The 22,260-nt window shown below is 60.0% G+C and overlaps 2 protein-coding genes across 3 annotated transcripts in view; one reads left to right on the top strand and one right to left on the bottom strand.

The window, feature by feature from the left end:
* LOC120374728 (dnaJ homolog subfamily B member 2-like) overlaps positions 1 to 22,260 on the bottom strand; it is an 87,106-nt gene that overhangs the window by 27,522 nt on the left and 37,324 nt on the right. The window lies entirely within an intron of this gene.
* PTPRN (protein tyrosine phosphatase receptor type N) overlaps positions 1 to 22,260 on the top strand; it is a 55,267-nt gene that overhangs the window by 11,907 nt on the left and 21,100 nt on the right. The window contains exons 4-10 of the mRNA XM_039494214.1: positions 7,212 to 7,262; positions 7,787 to 7,900; positions 8,108 to 8,213; positions 10,949 to 11,192; positions 11,658 to 11,997; positions 18,029 to 18,145; positions 18,347 to 18,381. Of these exons, the coding sequence (XP_039350148.1) occupies positions 7,212 to 7,262; positions 7,787 to 7,900; positions 8,108 to 8,213; positions 10,949 to 11,192; positions 11,658 to 11,997; positions 18,029 to 18,145; positions 18,347 to 18,381 (1,007 nt within the window). The remainder of the gene's footprint in view (positions 1 to 7,211; positions 7,263 to 7,786; positions 7,901 to 8,107; positions 8,214 to 10,948; positions 11,193 to 11,657; positions 11,998 to 18,028; positions 18,146 to 18,346; positions 18,382 to 22,260) is intronic.

Genomic DNA, 22,260 nt, shown 5'->3' with positions numbered 1-22,260 from the left:
GTTGGGAGATGGCTGGGACAGATGGGTCGCCCCCCTGCCCCAGCCCTGCCTGGGGCCGGTGCTGGATTTTCATAGGTCCTAGCAACAGGGCTCTGGGAGTCAGAGGCGCAGCCGGCTGCCAGCTTGCTCCTCCTGAGAGTCCATCGCAGTCCTTGATGTGACACCTGCCGGGTGGGTGTGTCAGGAGGCATGTGGGACGGCCGGAAGCTGACGTTCTTTGCAGAAGGCCTCCCTGCAGGCGGGTCCCGGCTGGGCCAGTCTGTCGTGAACCCAAGACAGCTGCTGGCACCCAGGCCCTGCCGCTGGCTTTGGTTCGTGGGAGCCTGGGCCTGACCGTCTGGGGTCTGGAGAACCTGTCAGGTGATTGGCTCCTCCCAACCTGTGTTGTGCAACCGAATACCCCTAGTGCGAGTGGTGGTGTCGCACACGCACCTGGAGCTGCGGTCCCTTCGTGCAGCATGTGCTGTAATGGGGGGGCTGAGTTAATGGTGGCGCAGGAACGTTTTAGTGACTCTGAGTAAATTCCAGGCAGGCAGCAGGGACTGGATTGACCCCCTGGAGTCTGACGCTCTATGGCCCAGACGGGCTGGCTCCTCACTAAGACTCTGGACGGAGCCTCAGGAAATTCAGGGTCAGGTCCCAGCTCCAGCACAGGCTCCCCGGGTGAGACCCTGCATGGCTCCGTTCCTGGTTCCCAGCTGCCTTGCCAGGTCTGGAGCAGGACGCGTCCCTGTGTGTGCAGGGCCTGGCGCGATGTGCTGGGCTGTGTTGGCAGAGTGCCGGCCATCCCAGAACAGGGCCAATACAGGGAAAGCAGGGACTCGGCGTGAGATTTAGGGGCCTGCGATCCTGGGCTGTATGGAGAGGGGAGTAGGAGCAGGGAGGGGGATTTATCCTGAGCAGACCTGCCCCCGGTTCGGCTGCCCACGTCGTATGTAGGTGGTGGTTGGAGGCTGCGGAAGCGCCGGTCGGCAGGAGAGTGAGGCTCAGTCTGTTCAGTTTGTTGCAAATGTTGCGGGGTGACAAAAATGATGAGGGGGCTGGAGCACATGACTTATGAGGAGAGGCTGAGGGAACTGGGCTTGTTTAGTCTGTGGAAGAGAAGAATGAGGGGGGATTTGATAGCTGCTTTCAACTCCCTGAAGGGGGTTCCAAAGAGGATGGATCTAGACTGTTCTCAGTGGTAGCAGATGACAGAACAAGGAGCAATGGTCTCAAGTTGCAGTGAGGCAGGTCTAGGTTGGATATTAGGAAACACTATTTCACTAGGAGGGTGGTGAAGCACTGGAATGGGTTCCCTAGGGAGGTGGTGGAATCTCCTTCCTTAGAGGTGTTTAAGGCCCGGCTTGACAAAGCCCTGGCTGGGATGATTTAGTTGGGGTTGGTCCTGCTTTGTGCAGGGGGTGGGACTAGATCCCTCCTGAGGTCCCTTCCAACCCTGATAGTCTGTGACTTGGCCGTGGTGGCTCAGTGTTCGCGGGGAGAGACAAGTGGGTGCCAGGGGCTCTTTAGACCAATGGAGCCGGGCAGAACAGGAGCCAGGGGCTGGAAACTGAAGCTGGGCAGACTCCAGTGTTACCAGGGCACTGGTGGGTTCTCCGTCTGTAGGTGTCTTCAAAGCCAGGCTGGTGGCTTTCTGGAAGGTGCCAGGTCGTTGACCCCATACGGGGGGATGGGTGCAGCCCTAGAGATCAGGCCGGATGGTCTCGTGGTCCCTGCTGGCCCCAAGCTCTCTGCGTCCTGGTGTTTTCATAGATTCCTGGAGTCCAAGGCCAGCAGGGGCCGTTGTGGTTGGTTGTGATTCTCCTGCCCCTTGTGCATTCGCGTCGCCGTCCTGCTGCCGCGTTCACGGCCTGCTTTGCTTCCAGCCTGCCGGGGAGGGGGCGCCGCCGCGGTTCAGGGCAGCGTCTGTTTGCTGGGGCTGTGGTAGCGCGGCGGGGCCCTGCGGTGCTGGGCGCTTCACGTCACTGAATGGAAGGGGGGGGTCCCTGCCCCAGAGGGGTCGTGGCTGGGCCCTGTGGGCTGTGGTTTGTTTCGCATGGGGCTGCGGGGAGGGAGTTGGGCATTTCAGCACCGTGGCCAGCTCCTGCCGCGGTTCCTTTGCCTTTAGACAGGATTCATGTGTGGTGCTTTAGGGTCCTGTGGCTGGGAAGTGCCTCTGCACCCCCCCCCCCCCACCGGTCAGTCCCTGTCCCCGGCTTGGGGCCCTGCATATGCCCCGGGGCCGTGGCTTCGCCCGGTCTAGGTCCAGGCTGCAGGGAGGGGCTGTGCCCTGCGCCCCCCCCAGCCCATCAGTCCCTGCCCCTGGCTTGGGGCCCTGCATACGCCCCGGGGCCGCGGCTTCGCCCGGTCTAGGTCCAGGCTGCAGGGAGGGGCTGTGCCCTGTGCTGATACCCCAGGGGCGGGGGGCATGGGGGCTGCCCTGGGGCAGACGGGCCCTGCTGGGACACTCAGCAGCCAGAGCATCGGGCCTGCAGTGTTGCCCTGTTGGGAGGGCAGACGGGGGAGCCACCCGGGCAGGGGGCCAGGACGGACCGGAGACCCTGGGAGATTGATCCAGGGCCGGGTGGTTTGCTGCCCCTTCCCTTGGGGAGTGTTTCCCCAGCCGGCTCTGGCTCCTGGCCGGGGCAGCCGGGCCCCCAGCCCTTCCCCTGGAGGTGATTCCCTGCCGGATCCCGCTCCCTGGCAGCTGCAGCTTGAATTTCCCAGTGCCCCTGGCTGTGTCTGTCCCTCCCTGCCCTGCCCTGTTTCCCTCCTTGCCGGCTCGGTCCGTGGGGATGGGCCCATCTCCCAGCTTGTCCTGCCTGTGGGGGCAGGGCTGTGCGTGGAAGCCGGGCGCCCGGGAGAGAGCCAGTGCGTGGGGCAGCTCAGGGCGCGGCGGCGGGGCCGGGTGTCCCCGGCAGAGCAGCCGCCGGCAGAGGGGCGCTTTGCTCCGGGCCGGCCAGACCCCTCCCGCCAGCTGCTTCCTGGCCGCTGTGTGGCTGAGTCATCGGCGGCTGCTGGGCTGAGGGAAGCGGGGGGGTGTCTGCCCACCAGGCCCATGTTGTGCCCCCACCCCGCGACGCTGCTGCTGTGAGGGGGCAGACGGGAGTGGGCTGGGCTGGCAGCTGCCTCTCCCCATCCCTGGGTCAGGCCCCCCCTCGTGCTGGGCCAGCAGGCTGCATGTGTGGGCCAGGCCTCGGGAGCAGCCCTGCCGTGACCCGGGCCTGGCTCCCCTCTGAGCTCCAAGCCCCCGTGTCCCCACCTCGCTCCCCAGCCCCCGTCCATCTCTGTCCTCTCCCTAGCCGCCCTTCCCTGCAGCTCCACGCCCGGGCCTGCCCCCCGCCAGCGCCTCCCCACGCCGCCTCTTGGGGCTGGCGGCGCCTCGGGCTCACTGGGGAGTGTCTCGTCTTGGCTGCCCCCTGCCCTGCGGGGAGATGTGGGTTTGAGCCCCCCCAGTCCTGCCGGGGGACGGTTATCACACCCTTGGTATCGCTGTCACCTTCTGCCCTGTACTGACCTCCCCAGCCTGGGGGGGAGCGGGGCTCTCGAGCCGTCTAACGCTGGGTTGGGCTGAGCCCTGGAGAATAGGCTGCAGGGACCTCGGACGGGGCAAGACATAGTCACCACTCACAGGTTCAGGGCTCTGCCCCCAGCTTTGGGACCGTCTCTTGGAGGACCCCGTCTGTGTGCCAGACCCCTGAGGGGTCTCTTCCTCCAGGGTCAGCCACGTGCCCTCCTGGCACTGAATCTCTGGGGCTCCAGCCCCCTGCTTCCCACCGGGGGCTCCAGTCCGTGAGCCCCACTGAGAGCGACCCTGGGCAGGGACCAGGGCACCTCGCCCAGCAGCCAGGGCAGGCGGAAGTCAGGTTTGTTACTCAGCTGGACACAGCACAGGGAGGCCTGAGGTCAGCCCGGGGAAAGGAAGGTTAAAGCACCGGTCAGCCAGAGCCCAGCCACGCCGGCCGCCGTGGTGAGCCCGTCTGTCTCGGTCGGTCCCCAGGTGAGAGCCCCCAACTCGCCCCTCCCCCAGGCCGGCCTTGTTCTGCAGCTGGGGGATTGTGCTCCGCTCCCTGCAGGGGGGGGGGGCGCGCACACTCGCTCTGTCCTGGGCTGCCTTTGCCCTTGTCTTCCCGGATTCCCCACTGATATGGGGCTGGGCCAGGCCAGTCCTTGGTAATGCCCCGTCCCGCTCAGACAGCCGAGCGACGTTCACACCGACGTCTCTGAGCCTCCCCCCGACTGTAGCAGTGCAGCATATCGGGGACACGTCCCCTGTGGGACTGGACGGAGCTGGGTCACTCTGAGCAGTGACCTGGGGCAGTTTGAACCCACCAGTGTTCAGTGGTGCCACGGCATCTCCCCTGCCCTCGGTCGCTGTCCCGCCGGGCGCTTCCAGCCCCGTTGCTAATGGCGGAACCGTCCGTCGCTCCGAGCAGGGTCACATCCTCCCTCCGGTCGGGGCTGGCACGGGGCGTTTTCATGCAGTCCCCCAGCCCTTTTGCCACCCCAAAACCTTTGGCTTTGGAACTGGGCTGGGGACCTGCCACTGCCCCTCCCCCTCATCTCCAGAGTGTGTGTGGGGGCAGCGACCCGCCCGCCTCCATGGGCCCGCCGTCCCGGCTGCAGCGTGCAGTGTCCTTGCCCCAGGCTGGGGCAGGCAGTGACCCCTGGAGCATTTGGTCTTGCCCCAGGGGCTGAAGAGGCCGGGGTGCCGGGTGTTCCCCCACATCGGCAGGCCCCCGAACCCCAGGGCTGGGCCGAGGCAAGTTGGGGTTAATGTGCTGCCCTCACCCCCAGGACAGAGCCCTCTCGCCCCCTCTCCTGCTGGGCTGGAGAACCCACCATGGCCACCCTCTGACCAGGCCTCTCTGGTACCAGCAGCAGCCTCACAGCTGCTTTCCCCTTCGCTGTTGCCGCTCCGGTCCGTGTGACCCCTCGGCGGGGCCTGCCAGGGTCGGCTGCTCCCCCACCTTTGGGTTTACCTGAATCCTGCTTCTGGGGCGCCTGCGCTGGGTCCCTTTCCCTGGACCCAGGCTTAGGCCAGCCCCTTTGGGTCTTTCCATCCCCGGAGCCGTGTCCCCAAACTCCTCTGCCAGCCGCCCGGCCCTGCCAGACCCTCGGGCTTCCTGGCCACCTGCTCAGCTTGTGGGGACGGCTCTCAGAGCTGCTCCAGCCCCGCCAGGTTACACTGATCCTCTGGGAGGTGACCCCGGCCCCTGACCCCACATGCAGAGAGATTCTCCAGCAGGGTCGGGGCTCACATCTTTGCACACCCCAAAACCGTTTCCCATACGCCCCAGGGGTCCATTCCAACCTCAGCAAGGAGCCTCTGTGAACAGCTCCTAGTCCCCTGTCTCCACCCGTCAGTCTGGCCGTGCGCCCCATGGCTCCGGGCCAAGTTAGGGGGTGAGACAGCGGAGCCCGTCCGCAGGGTCAGCCTGGTTCAGAGCACAAGCCAGTGAGGTAGGTATCGATATCTCCCCCCTTAAACAGGGGCAGCAGCTCCCGGGGCCTTTCCCCACTCACCCCTCGGTGGGTCCTCTTGCCCCTCGGCTTCTTCAGCCCCAGTTCAGGCTTTTGCTGGTTCTGGCTCTTCCGCCGTTCTGCCTCGTGCTTTCACTGCTTCTCACGGTCAGCAAGCTCCTCTGCTTCAGCACCCACCGCTTCAAATCTCTCAGTGGGGAGCCAGGTCCTGAGGACACCTGGCTGCTGCCTCTGTCGCTGTCGGATCCTCCTGGAACCTGCTTTTGGACTAATCGTCCTTCTCCAACTGCAGTCAGCTGCGCCTTGTTGGGCTTCCCCACACGTAACCATCTCTGCGATGCCCTTCTTCGGGCGGTGGTTAGGGGCCATTTCCTTTGACTACCCTGGTTTTACTGCTGCAAGTCACTTCTTGCAAAACACAGTGCATTCAGCATCCCACTTCTGCCACCAACAGTCATGGATCCCCAGGATCAGTGCTGTGCCCCCAGCTTCAGAACAGTATCTCAGAGGAACCCCTTCCATGTGCCAGACCCCCTGGGGGGTCTCATTCTTCCTTCAGGGTAAGCCTTGTGGCCTCACCGGCTCCTGAGACTGAACCTCTGGGAGTCCAGCCCTCCTGCTTCACGCTGAGCTCTGAGACGGACGCTGTCCACTCTGCAGAGGTTAATGCACCGCAGCCAGTGTTTGCAGTGACACTCGGGCAGCTGATGTCAAGACAGTCAGGTTTATTAGCGGGGACACAGCACAGGCTGTCTTTGGGCTCTGCTTTAACCTTCACTTCTCTGTGCTCCCCTGAGTCCATTCTGGTCAGCCCAGAGCCCAGCCCAGCTCTGTCTCTCTCCATCTCACCTCCCTGGTCAGATCCCTTCCAGCAGCCTGCTCTCACCCCCACCTCGCCAGCCCTTCGTCTGGGGGGATTGGGCCCAGCCTCCCTGCTGAGAGGTGGGGAACCCCCCCCCCGGTGCTGGTTGCTAGGGGTGAAGGTCATGGTGACTGGATTTGCCATTTTCCTCTGGGATTCTCCATTGATTTGGGCTTGGCCTGAGCCGCTCCTTTGTGGTGATTGAGGCTAAGATTTAGTCAGGGATATGTTTAGTAGAAGTCAGGGCCAGGTCGTGGGCAATAAACATGAATTCACAGAAGCCCGTGACCTGCCCCTGACTTTCACTAACCAGCCCTGACAAATGGGGAGGGAGCCCCCACTGCTGGGCTCCAGGGTCCCCCCACTCCTGCTGCGGTGAGTGGGAGCTCCAGGGTCCCCCCACCGCTCATGGTGGCTGGGAGCTCCTGGTTCCCCTGCTGCCCAGCTGCGGGCGGGGGCCCCGGGCAGAAGGTGTCATGGAGGTTGCTGGAAGTCACAGATTCCATGATCTCCATGACATAATTGTAGCCAGTGATGACCCACCCTGGCTCAGAAGGCTGGGGGCACCGCACCTGTCTCTTAGCTCGCCCTGAGCGCAGTCATCTTCCCCTCCCCCCCAATAACAATGCAGCATATAGGGAAACTGAGGCACACAAGGGTCATAAACATTTCCCACTTTGTCACAGGCACCTAGTGAAGTGTGTGTGTGTGGGGGGGGGGGCAGCATGCTGTGTGCCGGCTGCAGTGCATGTTTGGGGTGGAGTCCCTGTGTGGTTTGTGTGTGGGGGGGGTCCTACCTCTGGAGGGCCCCCCTGCTCCCTCCCTGCATGCTGGCTGTTTGTCCATCTGGGGGGGGTGCTAACTGTCCCCATCTCTGTCCCAGGCTGCCTGTTCGACAGGAGACTCTGCTCCCAGCAGGAGGTCTGTGTGCAGGGTAAGTGACCAGGGGCCCTGGGGAGGGGCTGGCCCCAGCTCCGGCTTGGTGGGTGGGAAGGGGGGCAGGAGCCGGGAGCAGTGCCCTCTGGCTCGGTGGGGTGAGGTTGAGTCCTGCCAGGACCTGGGGCCTTTCTGTGGTGAACCCCCAGCAATGAAAGGTGACCCCGGGGGAGCTGCTGAGGCTGGAGCACCTGCTGGGGAGAGGGGGGGAGGGACTTAGGGGGCAGGTGGGAAGACGGGTTAGGGAGGGGTAAAACTGCCCCCAGCTCCCCTCCTCCGCCAGTGACTTGGGGCTGCCCTGGCACATGCTGGTCTCTGGGGCCGGTGCTGGCTGCAGTGTCCCCTTCCAGAGCTGCCCCCACCCCCCGGCGGCCAATGGCTCCTCCATAGCGGGGGGGAAACCAGGGGCCCACCCCACAGCGCCCCCCCCCCCGGCCCGCGGGAGCTGAGCTCGCTGCCCCTTGGCTCCTCTGGGCCCAGCGCTGAGCCCCCAGGCTGGCACCGTCTCTGCTCTGTTCCTAGATGGCTTGTTTGGGCAGTGCCAGGAGAGCGCGGCCCACGACAGGCCCTACTTCCAGGTCACCTCGCCGGTGCTCCAGCGCCTGCAGGACGTGCTGCACCGCCTCACGGCACAAGGTGAGCCCCGGCGGGGGGGCAGGTGGGTGGGGTTCAGCCCCTCCCCGGGCCAGGGGCAGAACCGCCCGGGAGGTCGGTGCCACCGGCGCCCTGCCAGGGGGGCCTGTTTCCTCTCGCTATGGCAATGGTCCCTAGCGTCTCCGTGGGAACTGGCTCCCGCCCCTTCGTATCTGTGCTCTGATTGGCTGCCTCTCTCCCCGTGGACAGGGTTGTCGTGGCAGGATGACATCACACAGTACGTGATCTCCCAGGAGATGGAGCGAATTCCCAGGCTGCGTCCGCCCCCCGCACGGGAGCCAGCGGCCAAGGAGAGGTAGGGCCGGGTGGGGCTGCCTGGCCGTTCCCATCCCGACCCAGCCCACGCCGGGGCACCCTCCTGCCGGCAGCTCCCACCCCCCACGCTGTCCTACCAGGGGGGTACAAAGGGCGCAGCTGGGTGTCGGGTGCCCGCTCTGGCTGGGGCTTTCCCCATGGGTGGGCGTTAGGCCAGACACCTGGCCCGCTGCGGCTGAGCGAGCTGCTGGCACCCGCTTGCCTCTGCGCCAGACCCGCACCCTGGGCAGAGCTGGGCACCGCAGGGGATCTGTGATGGGAGTGTCTGACTTACCCAGCTGGCCCCCACAGGAAGCAGGCCCCAGGGCTCCCCCAGTCCATGGCCACACGGAACCGGCTGCGGGGGAACACCACCGGGGTGCAGGCCGGCAGGAGATCTCTGGTTCCTGGGGCCTGGTTGCCGAGTGAGGGGGCCTGTGCCATCACCCAGAGGCTGCGGGGATGTTCTGTGCCAACACAGCGGCGTTCGGGGCAGAGGCCTGGGCTCCGAGGGGGGGCAGCGGCGCAGCTTGGTCCCTGCTGGGCCTTCAGACTCCAGCCCCTACCCACAGCTCTGGCCCTGGGATGCCCCTCCTGGAGGTCTGCACACTCGCTGGAGCTGGCCATGCCAGGCGGGGTCATGGGCGCTGCCCACTGCCAGCTCGTTAGCTACTTGCTGGGCTGTGTCAGTGTGTCACCACTGGGGGTGGGGCAGGTAAAACACCTGCAGATGGCAGATGTGTCTGTGCAGGGTAGGGGTCCACCAGGCGCTGGTGCCATGCCATAGACTCCCTTCTCCCCTGGGGGGCCGGGGCCTGGCTGCACGTCTGTACAGTCACCGGGTGCTGGACAGCCCGGTGGTGCCGCTCGGCCGGGAGCCCCTGCAGGGTCGGCACTTTGCCAAGCTGCAGCTCTTTCTGGTTCGCTCATGTCCTCACACAGCAAGCAGCGGGTTTGCACTGGTGCAGCTTTGCTCTCGTTTGCCTAGGTCTGGCCCATGGGAAGCGGGGGTCCCTTGCCAGCATGGGGAGGCCGCGCAGGGACCTGCGGGGTGCTGGGCCTCTCTGCCGTGTTGCTGGTCTGCCAGGGCACGGGGTTCTGTATGGGTAGCGAAGCATGCAGGGGGGGAAGGGGAGAGAATTGCTGTGTGGGAAAGCTTGGGGGGGCTGCCCAGGGCTGCACCCAGCACCCAAAAAGGTAGCCCCTCTCCTGCACCCCACAGGAGCCCCGAGGGCACTCAGGGTGGACCCTCCTGTGATGGGTTGCTCCTCTGGAATGCCACCCGGTGTACTGGAATCCCACTGAGCCCGCCTGTTCCACCAGCCTGGGCTCCCTCACCCTGTCCTGCTGTGCCAGGCCCTCAGACCCCCTCCACCACACACACAGGTAGGGACGTGCCCAGCTGCAGAAAGACAGACACTGAGCTCAGCTCTGCATGGGAAGAATCAGCTAGAGGATTGCCCAGCACTGCACCCCAAATGCTATTGTCTTGCACTGCACAGAGATCTATGAAAATCGCCCCCTCCCTCAATGTATTAGCAACGTGGAGGAAGATCTGCACAGCTCTTTGCCCCCCCAGTTATGAATTGCACAAACTGGCTTAAAGAAAACAAGACCAGTTTATTAGCTACCGAAGAGAGATTGTAAGTGGTTACACGGGACAGCAAACCGATCAAAGCAGATCACTGAGCAAATGAAGCAAACATGCAAACGAAGCTTCATACACTGAAGAAACTGGCTCCAAGTGGTAATTTCTCACCCTAAACGTTGTTTAAGCAGGTTGCAGGGGTTCTTGAAGGCCAGCTGCTCTTGCTCGAACCTTAAAACTCCAGGTGTTTCTTTCACAGGCCAGACTCCTTTTCCGGCCCAGGCTCGGCTTGGCTCAGCTCAGCTCCCCCCACCAGTCCTTGTTTCTTAGATGTTCTCGGCAGTCATCCTGGGCGGGGAACTGACCCTGATTAACTCCCCAGCCTTAAATAGGATTTACAGCTGGGGGGAATCCTTTTGTTTCCCAGTTTGATCCCCACCCCCAACTAGTGGAAAAATACTAGCAGTCCAAAATGGAGTCCAGGGCCAGATGACATGATCACATGACCCTGCAGTGTCAAAGCAGCTTCTCAGGAAGGTGGGAGATTAGCATCTTCAAAGTCCTATTGTTCCCCCGTAATGGCCCATCCCGGCTGTTTGCATTCTGCCTGGCGGGTGTTCCCTCCACTGATGTGAACCCACTTGTAATTGTTACGTAGTCAATATTCCTAACTTCAGATCCAGAAATACAAATAGGATAATCACATTAGTAAATCGGAACCTTTCCAGTGATATCTCACATGAGCCATCTTGCACAGAACACATCTTCGAATCATAGACTGTCAGGGTTGGAAGGGACCTCAGGAGGTATCTAGTCCAACCCCCTGCTCAAAGCGGGACCAATCCCCAGACAGATTTTTGCCCCAGATCCCTAAATGGCCCCCTCAGGGACTGAACTCGCACCCCTGGGTTTAGCAGGCCAGTGCTCCAACCACTGAGCTATCCCTCCCCCGTCCCCTGGCATCTCACTTATGCCATATTCATACCCGAACAATATCTCAATGAAGAAGATGGGGCACAGTGTCACGCCTGCAGCCTGTGTTTCTGGGGACCCAGGTGCGGGTGTCTGGCCCCTGCTCTCCTGCTTCTCGGGGCTGGTGGGGAAGAAGGGGGAGCCGTGTCACTCTCCAGGGCTGTCGTGTCTCTAAGGTTCTCCCCGCTGCATGCCGCTCCCCGGATGGCCCTGTTCCCCTCAGAGCCCAGCCAGCTGGGCAGCACCCTGCAGATGGTTCCGCGCCTGCCGCCCTCCAGTGCCAAGAAGTCCCCGCGCCTGGAACCGCAGCCCCCGCTGCCCCCCGCCCTGCTGCAGCGATACCTGGAGCTCCTGCTGCTGGGCCCCCCGCCTGAGCTGGGCTATGAGGAAGGCCTGCTGCACCCCTATTCATACCACAAGGTGAGTGGGGGGCCGGCCACCTTCCCCTGGCCCTGACACAGGGCCCAGGAGGCCGTGGGTGGGTGGGTGGGGAGAGCGGGACGGGCGGATGAGACAGACACCCTGGCTAGGCCCAGCTCCAGCAGAAACACCAATAACAGCTCCTCAGCTTGTCTCTGGCTAGCTCCCTGGTGGGGGGCCCCCCAGGAACGGGTGTTCTGGCTGATCATCCCATCCCGCCTCCCTGTGTTCCCGATGGACGCAGATTCTGTGTCACCAGCTTGTCTATAAACTGCTGTGCAATGCGGCTGTTAACCAGCGGTCACAACCCACCCCAGAGGTGGTTGCATCTCCGCACCGGGCGAGAGGTCCCTCTTCTCCAGGGTTTTGGGGAGGAGGTGTTAGCACTGCAGCCCACGGTAAGCTGCTCTCCGGGGTGGCTGTTCCTGGCACTGAGTGCGCGATGGTTCTGTGCTTTGGTTACAGTTTGGCTACCAGGATGGTGCACGGCAGCTGAGCCCCATCCAGGGCAATTCGGGCAGGCAGAGCCCTGAGCCCCCTGCTCTCCTTGGCAGGGCCCCTGCCCAGCCCTCCCAAGCCCTCTTTGGGGCCAGCCCCATCCCTTCCTATGGGGGGCAGCCAGGGCTGGACGGAGGGCATCTCTTCCAGGACCTGGGCATGCTCTACCTGCCGAGAGAGAAGGCGAGCCGCGTGGCCCCTGCCAGCACGAAGGCCCAGCGCGGCCATGGGCTCCCCCCGGACTACGCCGAAACCGACGCAGAGAACAGACAGCAGGAGCCAGCCCCCGGTCCCCAGGTGCAGTCAGGTAACCCGCCTTCCAACCAGTCGCCCGCAGACTCCTAGGGCTTTGTCCAGCCTGTTCTGACGATGGGGATTCCCCAGCCCCCCTTAGGAGCCTGCTCCGGAACATGACTCCCCCGAAAGCTTTTCCCGGTCGCCAACCTCCGTCCCCCTGGCTGCAGGTTAAGCCCATTGCCGCTTGTCCTGCCTTCACTGGACACGGAGAACAACTGATCTCCAGCCTTTTCGTAAGAGCCCGTAGCATGTTGGAAGCCTGTTCTCACGGCCCCCTCAGTTGCCTTTTCTCCAGACTAAACATGCCCTGGTTTTTAAACCTTTCCTCAGAGGTCAGTGTCACGGACTCACAGATTGTGCCCACTCGTGGCCCCGTGGGGTCCGTGGGGGGTGCCCCTTTCAGTGTGACAGCCCTTCTCGGGGGTCCACTCCTGGGGTCAGGCCCCTCCACCTCCTGGAGCCGCACCTCTCTGAGCCTCAGCACGTCTGTCTGTGCCGTGGGCCCCCTCGGGGAGTCCCCTCGCTCTGGGCCCCCCGGGCCTCCTCACCCCCGAAGGGGTTGATGCCCCCTGTTCCCTAGCCCGGAGTGACTCTCCCCCAGCGTAACACAGGAGGTTTATTGAGCGTTGAACCCAGCACAGGAAACTCTCCTGGCCTCAGGCCTGGCCTTCCTCAGCCCAGCACATCCCAGTCCCCCTGCAGCCGGGGGGCTCTGCCTGCTCCCCCTCTCCAGCCCCAAGCCCCCCTGCTTCCCAGCTGGGCCTCTGATATCCCCGACCCCAGGCCCCCTCTGTCCATTGGCTTCTCTCCAGGGAAACAGGGTCCTCTGGGCCTCCTCTCCTCTCAGCCCCCCTCTGGCTGGAACCGGCTGGTCAGGTCACCGGGGTCCTCTCCCCGCAGCCCATTGTCCCCCACTGGCCAGAACCGGCTGTGACTCCTGAGCCGGGTCTCCAGGTCCCCAGTCGCTGGGGTCTCCACCCTCCAGGCCGGGCCAGGTCCCGAGTCCCTCTCCGGTCCCTGTGTCCCAACAAACTCCCTCTCCCCTCCCCTCGTTAAACCAGTAACACCCGGGGACACTGAGTCCTCCTCCCTCTGCCTGCAACCCCCTGGAAAACACGGAAAAAAACAAGAAAACCCCCCACTCCGTCGCAGTCGGGCTTTCTAAACCTTTGATCAGGTCTGTTGCTCTCCTGGATTGTCTCCAATTTATCCGCATCTTTCCTGCAGTGCAGGGCCCAGAACTGGACACGCGAGTCCAGCTGAGGCATCGCCAGCGCTGAGCAGAGCGGGACAGTGACCTCCCCTGTCTTACCTACGATGCTCCTGTTCCTACTCCCCAGAATGAGATTCGCCTTTTTCACAGCTGCATCACACTGTTGACTCTCATTCAGTTTGTGATGCACTGTAACCCCGGATCCTGTCCAGCGGTGCTACACCGAGCCAGTCAGTCCCCAGTTTGTACCTGTGCATCTGAGTTTTCCTCCCTACACTAGCGGGGGGGGGGGGGCTCGAACTAAGATACGCTAGTCACGTAGCTGAAGTCAAAGTATCTTAGCTCGACTTCCCTGCCCTTTCTGAGCCTGCCTCCAAAGTGCTTGAGACCTCTCCCAGCTTGGGGTCGTCTGCACATTTCATAAGCAGCCTCTCCACTCCATTAGCCACGTCATGACTGAAAATATTCAACGATACCGGACCCAGGACTGACCCCTGCAGAGCCCCCCTAGATACACACTCCCAGTTTGACAATGAACCCTGGATAACTACGCGTAGGGTGCGGCCTTTCAGCCAGTGGTGCACCCACCGGACAGGAATCTCATCTAGACCCCCTGGCCCTAGTTTGTTCAGGAGAATGTCACATGGGACTGCGCCAAAAGCCGTACTGCCATCCAGATAGATCCCGTCCACTGCTTCCCCCCGCCACCGGCCAGTGACCCTGTCAGAGGAGGAAGGGAGGTGGTTTGCCAGGATTTGTTCTTGGCAAACCCATGCTGGCTGCTCCTAACCCCATTAGTCGCCGGGTGCTGACAAACCCATTAATATTTTGTTCCAGTATCTTTCCAGGTATCAAATTCTCTGGGTCCTCCTTGCTCCCCTTTTTGCAGATAGGGGCTATGTCTGCCCTTCTCCAGTCCTCTGGGCCCTCACCTGTCCTCTAGGAATTCCTGAAGATAATTGCTAAGGGTTCAGAGATTGCTTCAGCTAGTCTCTTAAGTACCCTGGGATGAATTTCATCTGGCCCTGTGTTACGGAGTGTGGGGGGAGACGAGGCCCTGCACCTCCGGCTTCCTGCAATTCACCGGGACTCTCAGCCAGCCAGTAACACAGAAAGTTTATTTAGACGACAGGGACACAGTCCAATACAGGTCTGGTCAGTACAGAGAACAGGACCCCCTTTAGTTAGGTCCATCTGGGGCCCCAGGGAGGCCACAGCCCCATTGGGAGGCCCAAGCCCTGTCCGGGCTCCCCTCCATTTCCCAGCCAGCTCCAAACTGAAACTCCCCCCAGCCTCTCACTCAGCCTCTCCCCAGCTCCTCCCCCAGCCTTTGTGTCCTTTGTCCAGTGTCCCGGGCAGAGGTGTTACCTGGCCCCCAACCCCCTTCCTGGGGTCTCAGGTTACAGGCTCAGGTCTCCTCCCTTCCCCAGTGCAGCCCGTCCCAGCACAACTCCCCTGCCACCTTCCCAGGCCAACACTCCCCACTCCGCATCCACAGACCAGCCCGAACATTCCCACTTCCTCACATCCTGCCAGTCTGAATATATGCAACTCCTCTAAATAGACTTTAACCTGTTCATCCCCTATTTCAGCGCGATCCCTCCCCCTTGTTAATGGCAAGTGTGGTGAGTGTCTGGTCATCATGAACCTTTCTAGTGAAGACTGAAGCAAAATAGGCCTGAAACACCTCTGCCTTGATGTCATCAGGTATTCGCTCTCCTTCCCCACTAAGGAGAGGCCCTGCACTTTCCTCTGTCTTTCTCTTGCTCCTAATTTATTTAAAGAACCTCTTCTTATTGCCTTTTATCTCCCCTGCCAGCTGTAACTCATTTTGTGCCTCGGCCCTTCTGGTCTTGCTCCTGGGAGCCTGCGCTATTGCGTGTGCCCCTCCTTAGCAATTAGTCCAGGTCTCCCCTTTTTGTAAGATTCCTTTTTGAGTTTCAGGTCATTAAAGCGCTCCCGATGGAGCCACAGTGACCTCTTACCCATCTTCCCTTTGCATTGGGCTCCTCTGCAGCTGTAACGTGGCTATTGTCTCCTGGAAAAGCTGCCAGCTCTCCTGAATCCCTTTAGCCCTTAGAGACTCTTCCCATGGACCTGACTCCCGGCCTCTGGTTTCTGGAATCCGTTGTCCTTAGTCTGCGGCTCTCACTCCTTTCCTCAGAATCATGCAATCCATCCTTCAGTGAGCACTGTCACCCAACTGCCTCTACCTTCAGATTCGCTACCAGCTCCTCCCTGTTGGCCAGAATCTAGTCCACAAGGACTGTCCCCCTGGTTACTCCCTCCGCCTTGTGGAATGAAAAGTTCCCGGTCCGTTCCAAGGGCTCATTGGAAATGTTGGTGTCCCGGATCCCCACAATCGGTGCTACGCCCCCAGCTTTGGAACAGTCTCTTGAAGGAACCTGCCTGTGGGCCAAGCCCCAAAAGGGTCTCACTCTTCCTCCAGGGGCAGCCGTGCGGCCTCACCACCACCTGAGGCTGAGCCTCTGGGGCTCCAGCCCCCCTGCTTCACGGCGTGAGAGCCGTTCCGGGAATCCAGCTGAGACAGACACAGGTAGAGACTTGCCCGCTCCCCAGGGATTAATGTCATTTGCAGTGACAGCGCTGTCGGAACAGCTGGGTTTTCCTTCGCTGGCACACCACACAGAACGTCCTTCAGTTGGGTCAGGGAACAGCAGCTCAAAGCATCGTCCCCGTCCGTTCTGGTCAGCCCAGACCCCAGCCCGGCCGTCATGAGCCCCGGGTTCAGGCGTGCTCTGGCTCTGCCTGAGCTGGATTCGTCGATCCTGCCGCAGTCAGCTCCTCTCACCCTGTCCCCGTCCTGTTCCCAAGCTGGGCCATAGGGCTCAGCCTCCAACCATCCATCACACGAGCGGGTGTGGGGACCGGCCTCAGGGCAGACGGCTACGGGGCAGGGTACAAACCGCACCCTGCCTGTGAGTTCTGTCCTGAGATTTCGCCAGCCAGTGAGGTGTGAACTCCTCAGGCGCACTCACAGCCCAACCAGGGTGTAGGCTCCAGTCTGTGTGGGTACCTTTGTGCCAGTGGGTCCCTCGCACCGCCGATCACAGCCCTGTTCAGCTACGCCCTGTCCCAAAGCCCCAGTCACTTAGCTGAGGTGCAGCTGACCTGGGCTCCCATCAGTCAACGCTCGTAGCCAAGCCTCTACTACATGAGCTCCAGCTCTATTAGCCAGGCAAAGGAAACGGGTTGTTTCCAAGGTTAGAGCAGGTGCCCATCGCTACACCAGCCGTTACACTCTGACGTTTCCAAAGGTAATAGAAACTGCTGTAATACGCAAGCTCGGTGTGATCTTCAGGGCTAACCACTGGGCTCGCTGGCTGCTGCCTGGGAACCTCAGCCCCCGAGTCCGAGCAGCACAGAGAGCCGGCTCCTCCTGGGGAGGGGATTTTATTCCCTTCCTCCCATGTGCTCTGAGCTGCAAACTCAACTGAGGACTCGTCTCCGTTGAGGGGGAAGAGCAGAGCAACAGGCTTTTGTCCTTCCGCATCCCGCAATAGTCCGGCGTGATGGGCCTGCCTGGGGGCAGGACCTAACCCCTGCTGTCAGACCGGCCCTTCGCACGAGTTACTGTCTCTCCTGGCTGGTGATTTACACACTCACAGGCTCACAACACAACTGCTTAACTACCACCGTACAGGAGAAGGGAGAGTGATGCTGGCAGCCATCTAAGCGTTTACTGCCTGTTTTACCAGCACTAATGCACGGGGGAGCCAGGCGGGTTCCAGCCCCAGAGCTGAGCCAGGGGGGCCTTGCCGCGAGCTGGTACCTGTCCTGCCAGCCTCACGCCATCTCCCCCTGGGTTGTTGGGGCTAGATGGCAATGGCCTGGTGACTGGATTTGCCATTGATACGGGGTCAGCCTTGGACAGTCCTTTTCCAGTGACCCATCCCGGCTCAGACAGCTGGGTGACATTCACTCCTCTGTCTCTGCACAAGCAGTCCTCCCCCCACCCCCCGGCTAGCCACATGAAACATAGGGGAAACTGAGGCACGCATTGGGCTCATAAAATATTCCCCTTTGTCACAGCTGGGTTTTGCCATGTGACTTTTCCAGCAGATGTCTGGGTAGTTTAAGTTCCCCATTATTACCAATCTTATGCAGCTCTTGCATAAAGCTGAGAGTCTGGACGGAGCCCGTGACTTTCCAGGGCCTCCATGACTTCTGCAGCTGCCGGTACAGCTGACCCCAGGGCCGCCCCGGAGGCTGTCGGAGCAGCAGTGCCCAGGGCTGCCCGGGGGCCATCGAGCAGCAGTCCCCAGGAGCCTCGGGTAGCAGGGGACAGTCAGCTTCCCCCTCTCCCCTCAAGCAGGGGCCAGCTGTCAGCCCTTGGCGCCACCCAAAGCAGCGGCACCCTGCGGCCCCAGGAGCTGCGAAGTTTTAGTCCCAAGTATTTATAGTAAAGGTCAGACAGGTCATGGGCATGAGGCCTGTCCATGACTTTTACTAGAAATACCCAGGACTAAATCTTAGCCGTAGTCATGCAGCTCCCCCTCCCCTTCCTCCTCCTCTGGGCCCCGGGGTGGGGGCTCTGCCCTGCCCCGCCCCAGCAGCTGGCCCTTGTCCCTTCACCCCCTGGATCCTGACCTCTGTGGGCGCAGCAGGCACTTGGCTGAGGTGTCCCCTCCCCGCCCAGGCCGAGAGTCCTCTCGCCCAGCAGGCATTCCCTGCTCCTCCCTGTCGCCTCCACTGCGTCCAGCCCCCGACGATGGGGCGGCCCCTGCCAGCCATCGTGTGCCTGGCGCTGGGCTGCCCGTTGCACCGTGGGCAGGATCCCAAAGCGCGCGCTGTCTCCCTCCCGCAGATGCAGCCCTGCAGAGACTTGTGGCGGTGCTGGCCGACTACGGGGTGGGGCTGCAGGACCTGAGTCCGCAGCAGCTCGGCAGCCTCTCCGCCCTGCTGCAGCTGCTCCAGCGCCCCGGTGAGTGGGGCTGACTTGGCGGGGGGCAGACAGATGAGAGATGCCAGCACTGCACTTTCTACCCTGGGGTGTGCTCCCCCCGGGGGGGAGGGGGGGAGTATGTTGCCCCATCCTGGAATCTGCCTGATGCCTTCTTTGTGCCTGGAGCAGTGCGTGAGCCTTGGCTGCGCCAACACGAAATGTCCTTTTCTCTCCCGGCAGGTGGGTTTGGCCAGGAGGCTCCGGAGGCCAAGCGGGTAAGTCCAGCCGTTCCCCGCCGCACAGGGCAGCATCCCAGCCCTGGTCCCAGGGAGAGGCCTGTTGCTGGGGGGTCAGGAAGGGTTCACCGAGTCAGGCATCCAAAGGCCAGCAGAGGCCGTTGTGGTCACCTCGCCTGAGCCCTGCCCTGAGTTCAGGCCTGTCTGAGCTAGAGCAGGTGGCTTAGAAAAACATCGTGTGCTGGAGAATCCACCCCGGCCCTTGGTGAGTGGTTCCAGCGATTAATCCCCCTCCCTTTAAAAACTGGTCTTATAGCCAGTCTGTGTGCGCCTACTTCATCCTCCAGCCGCTGGGTCGTGTTAGACCTTCCGCTGCCAGACAGACAAGCCCGTTCCCCACATAGGTACTTACAGACTGGGATCACGTCACCCCTGAACTTTCTCTTCAAGCTACATAGATTCTGCTCCTTGAGTCTGTCGCTCTAAGGGTAGGTCTATACTCACCGTCCGGGTCGACGCGGTGAGTTCGACTTCTCGGAGTTTGAACTATCGCGTCTAATCAAGACGCGATAGTTCGAACTCCCCGCGTGCTCTGGTCGACTCCGGAACTCCACCACCGCGAATGGCGGTGGCGGAGTCGACCTTGGAGCCGCGGAGTTCGACCCCGCCGCGTCTGGACGGGTAAGTCAGTCAAACTAGGGTACTTCGAGTTCAGCTTCGCTATTCGCGTAGCTGAACTTGCGTACCCTAGTTCGACACACCCCCCCTTAGTGTAGACCAGGCCTTAGGCAGGTTTTCCAATCCTTTAATCCTTCTCGTGGCTCTTCTGTGCCCCCTCCCCAATTTATCAACATCCTCCTTGAACTGTGAGCACCAGAACTGGCCACAGGATTCCAGCAGCGTCGCACCAGTGCCAAGCACAGAGGTCAAATAACTTCCCTGCTCCCACTCCGAGATTCCCCTGTTGATGCATCCCAGGATCACATTAGCCCTTCTGGCTACACTGGGAGTTCAGCTGAGTATCCCCCATGACCCCAAGTCCTTTTCAGAGTCCTGCCTCCCAGGATCGAATTCCCCCATCCGGTAAGTACAGCCAATGTTCTTTTCCTAGGAGTCTGACTTCACCTTCGGCCTTATTAAAAATGTGTATTGTTGTCTTGAGCCCAGCTTACCAAGCAATCAGATCACTCGGTATCAGTGACCTGTCCTCTTCGTTATTTCCCACTCCCCCAATTTCTGTGTCTGCTGCAAACTTTATCAGAGATGATTTTATGTTTTCTTCCATGTCATTGATAAAAACACTAAAACAGCACAGGGCCAAGAACTGATCCCTGCAGGACCCCTCTGGAAACCCACCCGCTTAGTGATGATTCCGCATTTACAGTTGTATTTTTGAGACCTATTAGCTAGTTATTAATCCATTTAATGTCTGGCCATCTTACCTTTATATCCTTATATTTTCCTAATCAAAATGTCATGCGGCACCAAGTCAGAAGTCTATTACATCCGCGCTGTCACTTTTACCAACCAAACTTGTAATCCCATAAAAAAAAAATCATTAGTTTGACAAGATCTATTTTCCATAAATCTCTGCTGATTTGCATTACATTGTTACCCTCCTTTAATTCTTTATTAATCAAATCCCATTATCAGCTGTTCCTCCATTGTTTTTCCCAGTATGAATGTTGGACTGACAGGCCTATGATTACCTGGGCCATCCCACTTACCCTTTTTAAATAGCAACACAACGTTTGCGTTCTTCCAGTCTGCTGGAACTTCGCTGGTGTTCCAAGAGTTATGGAAGATCAACATTAATGGTTCAGTGAGCTCCTCAGCCAGCTCTTAAAACACTTGGAAGCAAATTGTCCAAAGCGGCTGAGTTTAAAAAAGTCTGACTTCACTAGCTGCCATTTAACATCCTCCTGAGTTAGTGCTGGAATGGAAAGTATTTCGTCGCCGTGTGATAGAACGACATCATTTTTTCCCTCCCCTAAATACAGAACAAAAATTTATTGAACTTCTGCCTTTTCTGCATTATTATTGACAATTCTACCACTTCTGTTTAGTAATGGACCAATGTAATTGTTAGGATTCCGTTGTTTCTAGTATACTTGTCCTTAACTCTGCTGGCTGTACATTATTCCTGGTGTCCTTTTGCTTCCCTTATTCATTTTCTACAATGCGGAGCTTCTGATTTATAGTTCATTACTGTCAACTTCTCTTTCTTCCCTGTTTTATATTTTTTATAGCTGCCTTCACCTCCACTGTACGCCAAGTTGTTTTTTAACCAGTGCAGCCTTCTTCAATTGTAGCTTTTTGAGCATCTAGTAAAACATTCTTAAACAATTCATAATTATCATTCACACTTTTCTGTTTGAACTCTTTCTCCCAGCTGATTGGGCTCACAATTGTAGCTTTATGAAATGGTCCCATTTTAACCACTGGGTACCTGTGTGTTACTGGTTCAGACTTTATTCTGTTTGCATATTACAAATGTGATCAAGTCATAACTTGCACCTAAGCAACAACTAATTTTTAGATCTTTGATCATTTCCTCTTTGTCCCTCAAGATGAGGTCTAATGCAGAATTCCCCCACGTTGGATTCAGCACTGGCTTGAGTGAGGAAATTCTGTCATTTGTAGACGTTCTGAGGATGTGTTAGTCCTGGCAGCTTGAGGCAACGACTGTGTGCCCTTCAAACTGAAGTGTCCCCCCCACCCCCCATGAGCATGGGGCTCTTTTCCCTACCCATCCTATCTGGGTGCCTGAGGTGCCACTCATCATGTTCCCTAGTGGGATTTGCGGCTCTGCAGCAGACACCAGCCAACGCCTCATCTTGCCTTTTCTCCGTTAGGGTATTGAGCCATAAGCATTTGATATCGGAAAGAGGTCCTGCTATTTCTGACAGTGCCACTGCCCCTCCCCTTTGGGCCACTTGATCCTTCCTCAGTCGGTCATAACCATTGATTTTTGCCATGCCAGTCACCCAAATCTTCCTACCAGGCAAACCAACTGGATCAAATTTATGCTCATAAATGAGCAATTCCGGTTCCTCTGGTGTGTTTGCAAGGCTCCTACCCTTGGTGTCCAGGCAGTTAAAGAATTTCTGCTCTTCGTGTCCTCTGGTGTCTTGGTGAGGATGTCTCAGCATCACGACTGTGTTCCCGTTTCCTCCCCGTCGTCATCGTCCCCTTGTTAGTTTAACCCTCTCTCGACGACTCTAGCCAGCCTGTCCCCAAGGAGATCGGTCGTCTTTCTGCAGAGGCGGAGGCCAGCCTGACTCTGCAGCCCCCTTTCCTAGCACCTAGCCACCAGTTCACCCCCAGAGTCCTCTGTTCTGTCCTGCTTTGCTCGTAGGACAGGCCGGATCTCCGGGAAGGTCGCTCGGATGTTCTTCGGGGAACTGGAAAGGTCTGTGTAATCTGTGTGCGATCCCACCGAGCTCTGTCATTAGTACGGTTCGTCCCCGTCGACTGCAGAAACCTGTCAGATCTCAGCGACATCTCACGGCCTGGCTCTGGGAAGGCAGCATGCCGTCCTGTTGTCCTCCTGGCCCTTGCAGATCTTCCTAGCATAGAATCCCTGACCCGGATTGTCCGTCTTCCCTGGACGGCTGTAGCTTAATTTTCTTCCCAGTTGGGCCAAGCAGCCTTCCACAGGTGTCCCCCGTACAGCCCTCCGTCCCCTTCGACCAGCTGGCTCTTCAGAGGGGTCTGTGCATCCACTGCCCCAGGGGCTGGGCCTCCGCGCCCTGGGCTGCACACGGAATGGGTTGGCTGAGAGCAAGCTAGCCCAGGCGTGCCTTCTCCATCTGCAAATATTTACTGGCAGCCCAGGTGGGAGAAGTCCCGTGCGGGGGCGGCAGGCTGAGATTGAGGGGTGACAGCGAAACTCCAGGGTGAGTCTTGCACGGCGCC

This window comes from Mauremys reevesii, linkage group 11 (genome assembly GCF_016161935.1).
Source record: "Mauremys reevesii isolate NIE-2019 linkage group 11, ASM1616193v1, whole genome shotgun sequence".
NCBI classification, from domain to species: domain Eukaryota; kingdom Metazoa; phylum Chordata; order Testudines; family Geoemydidae; genus Mauremys; species Mauremys reevesii.
Note: the sequence above shows the minus strand (reverse complement) of the source record. Positions and strands in the feature narration are given on the sequence as shown.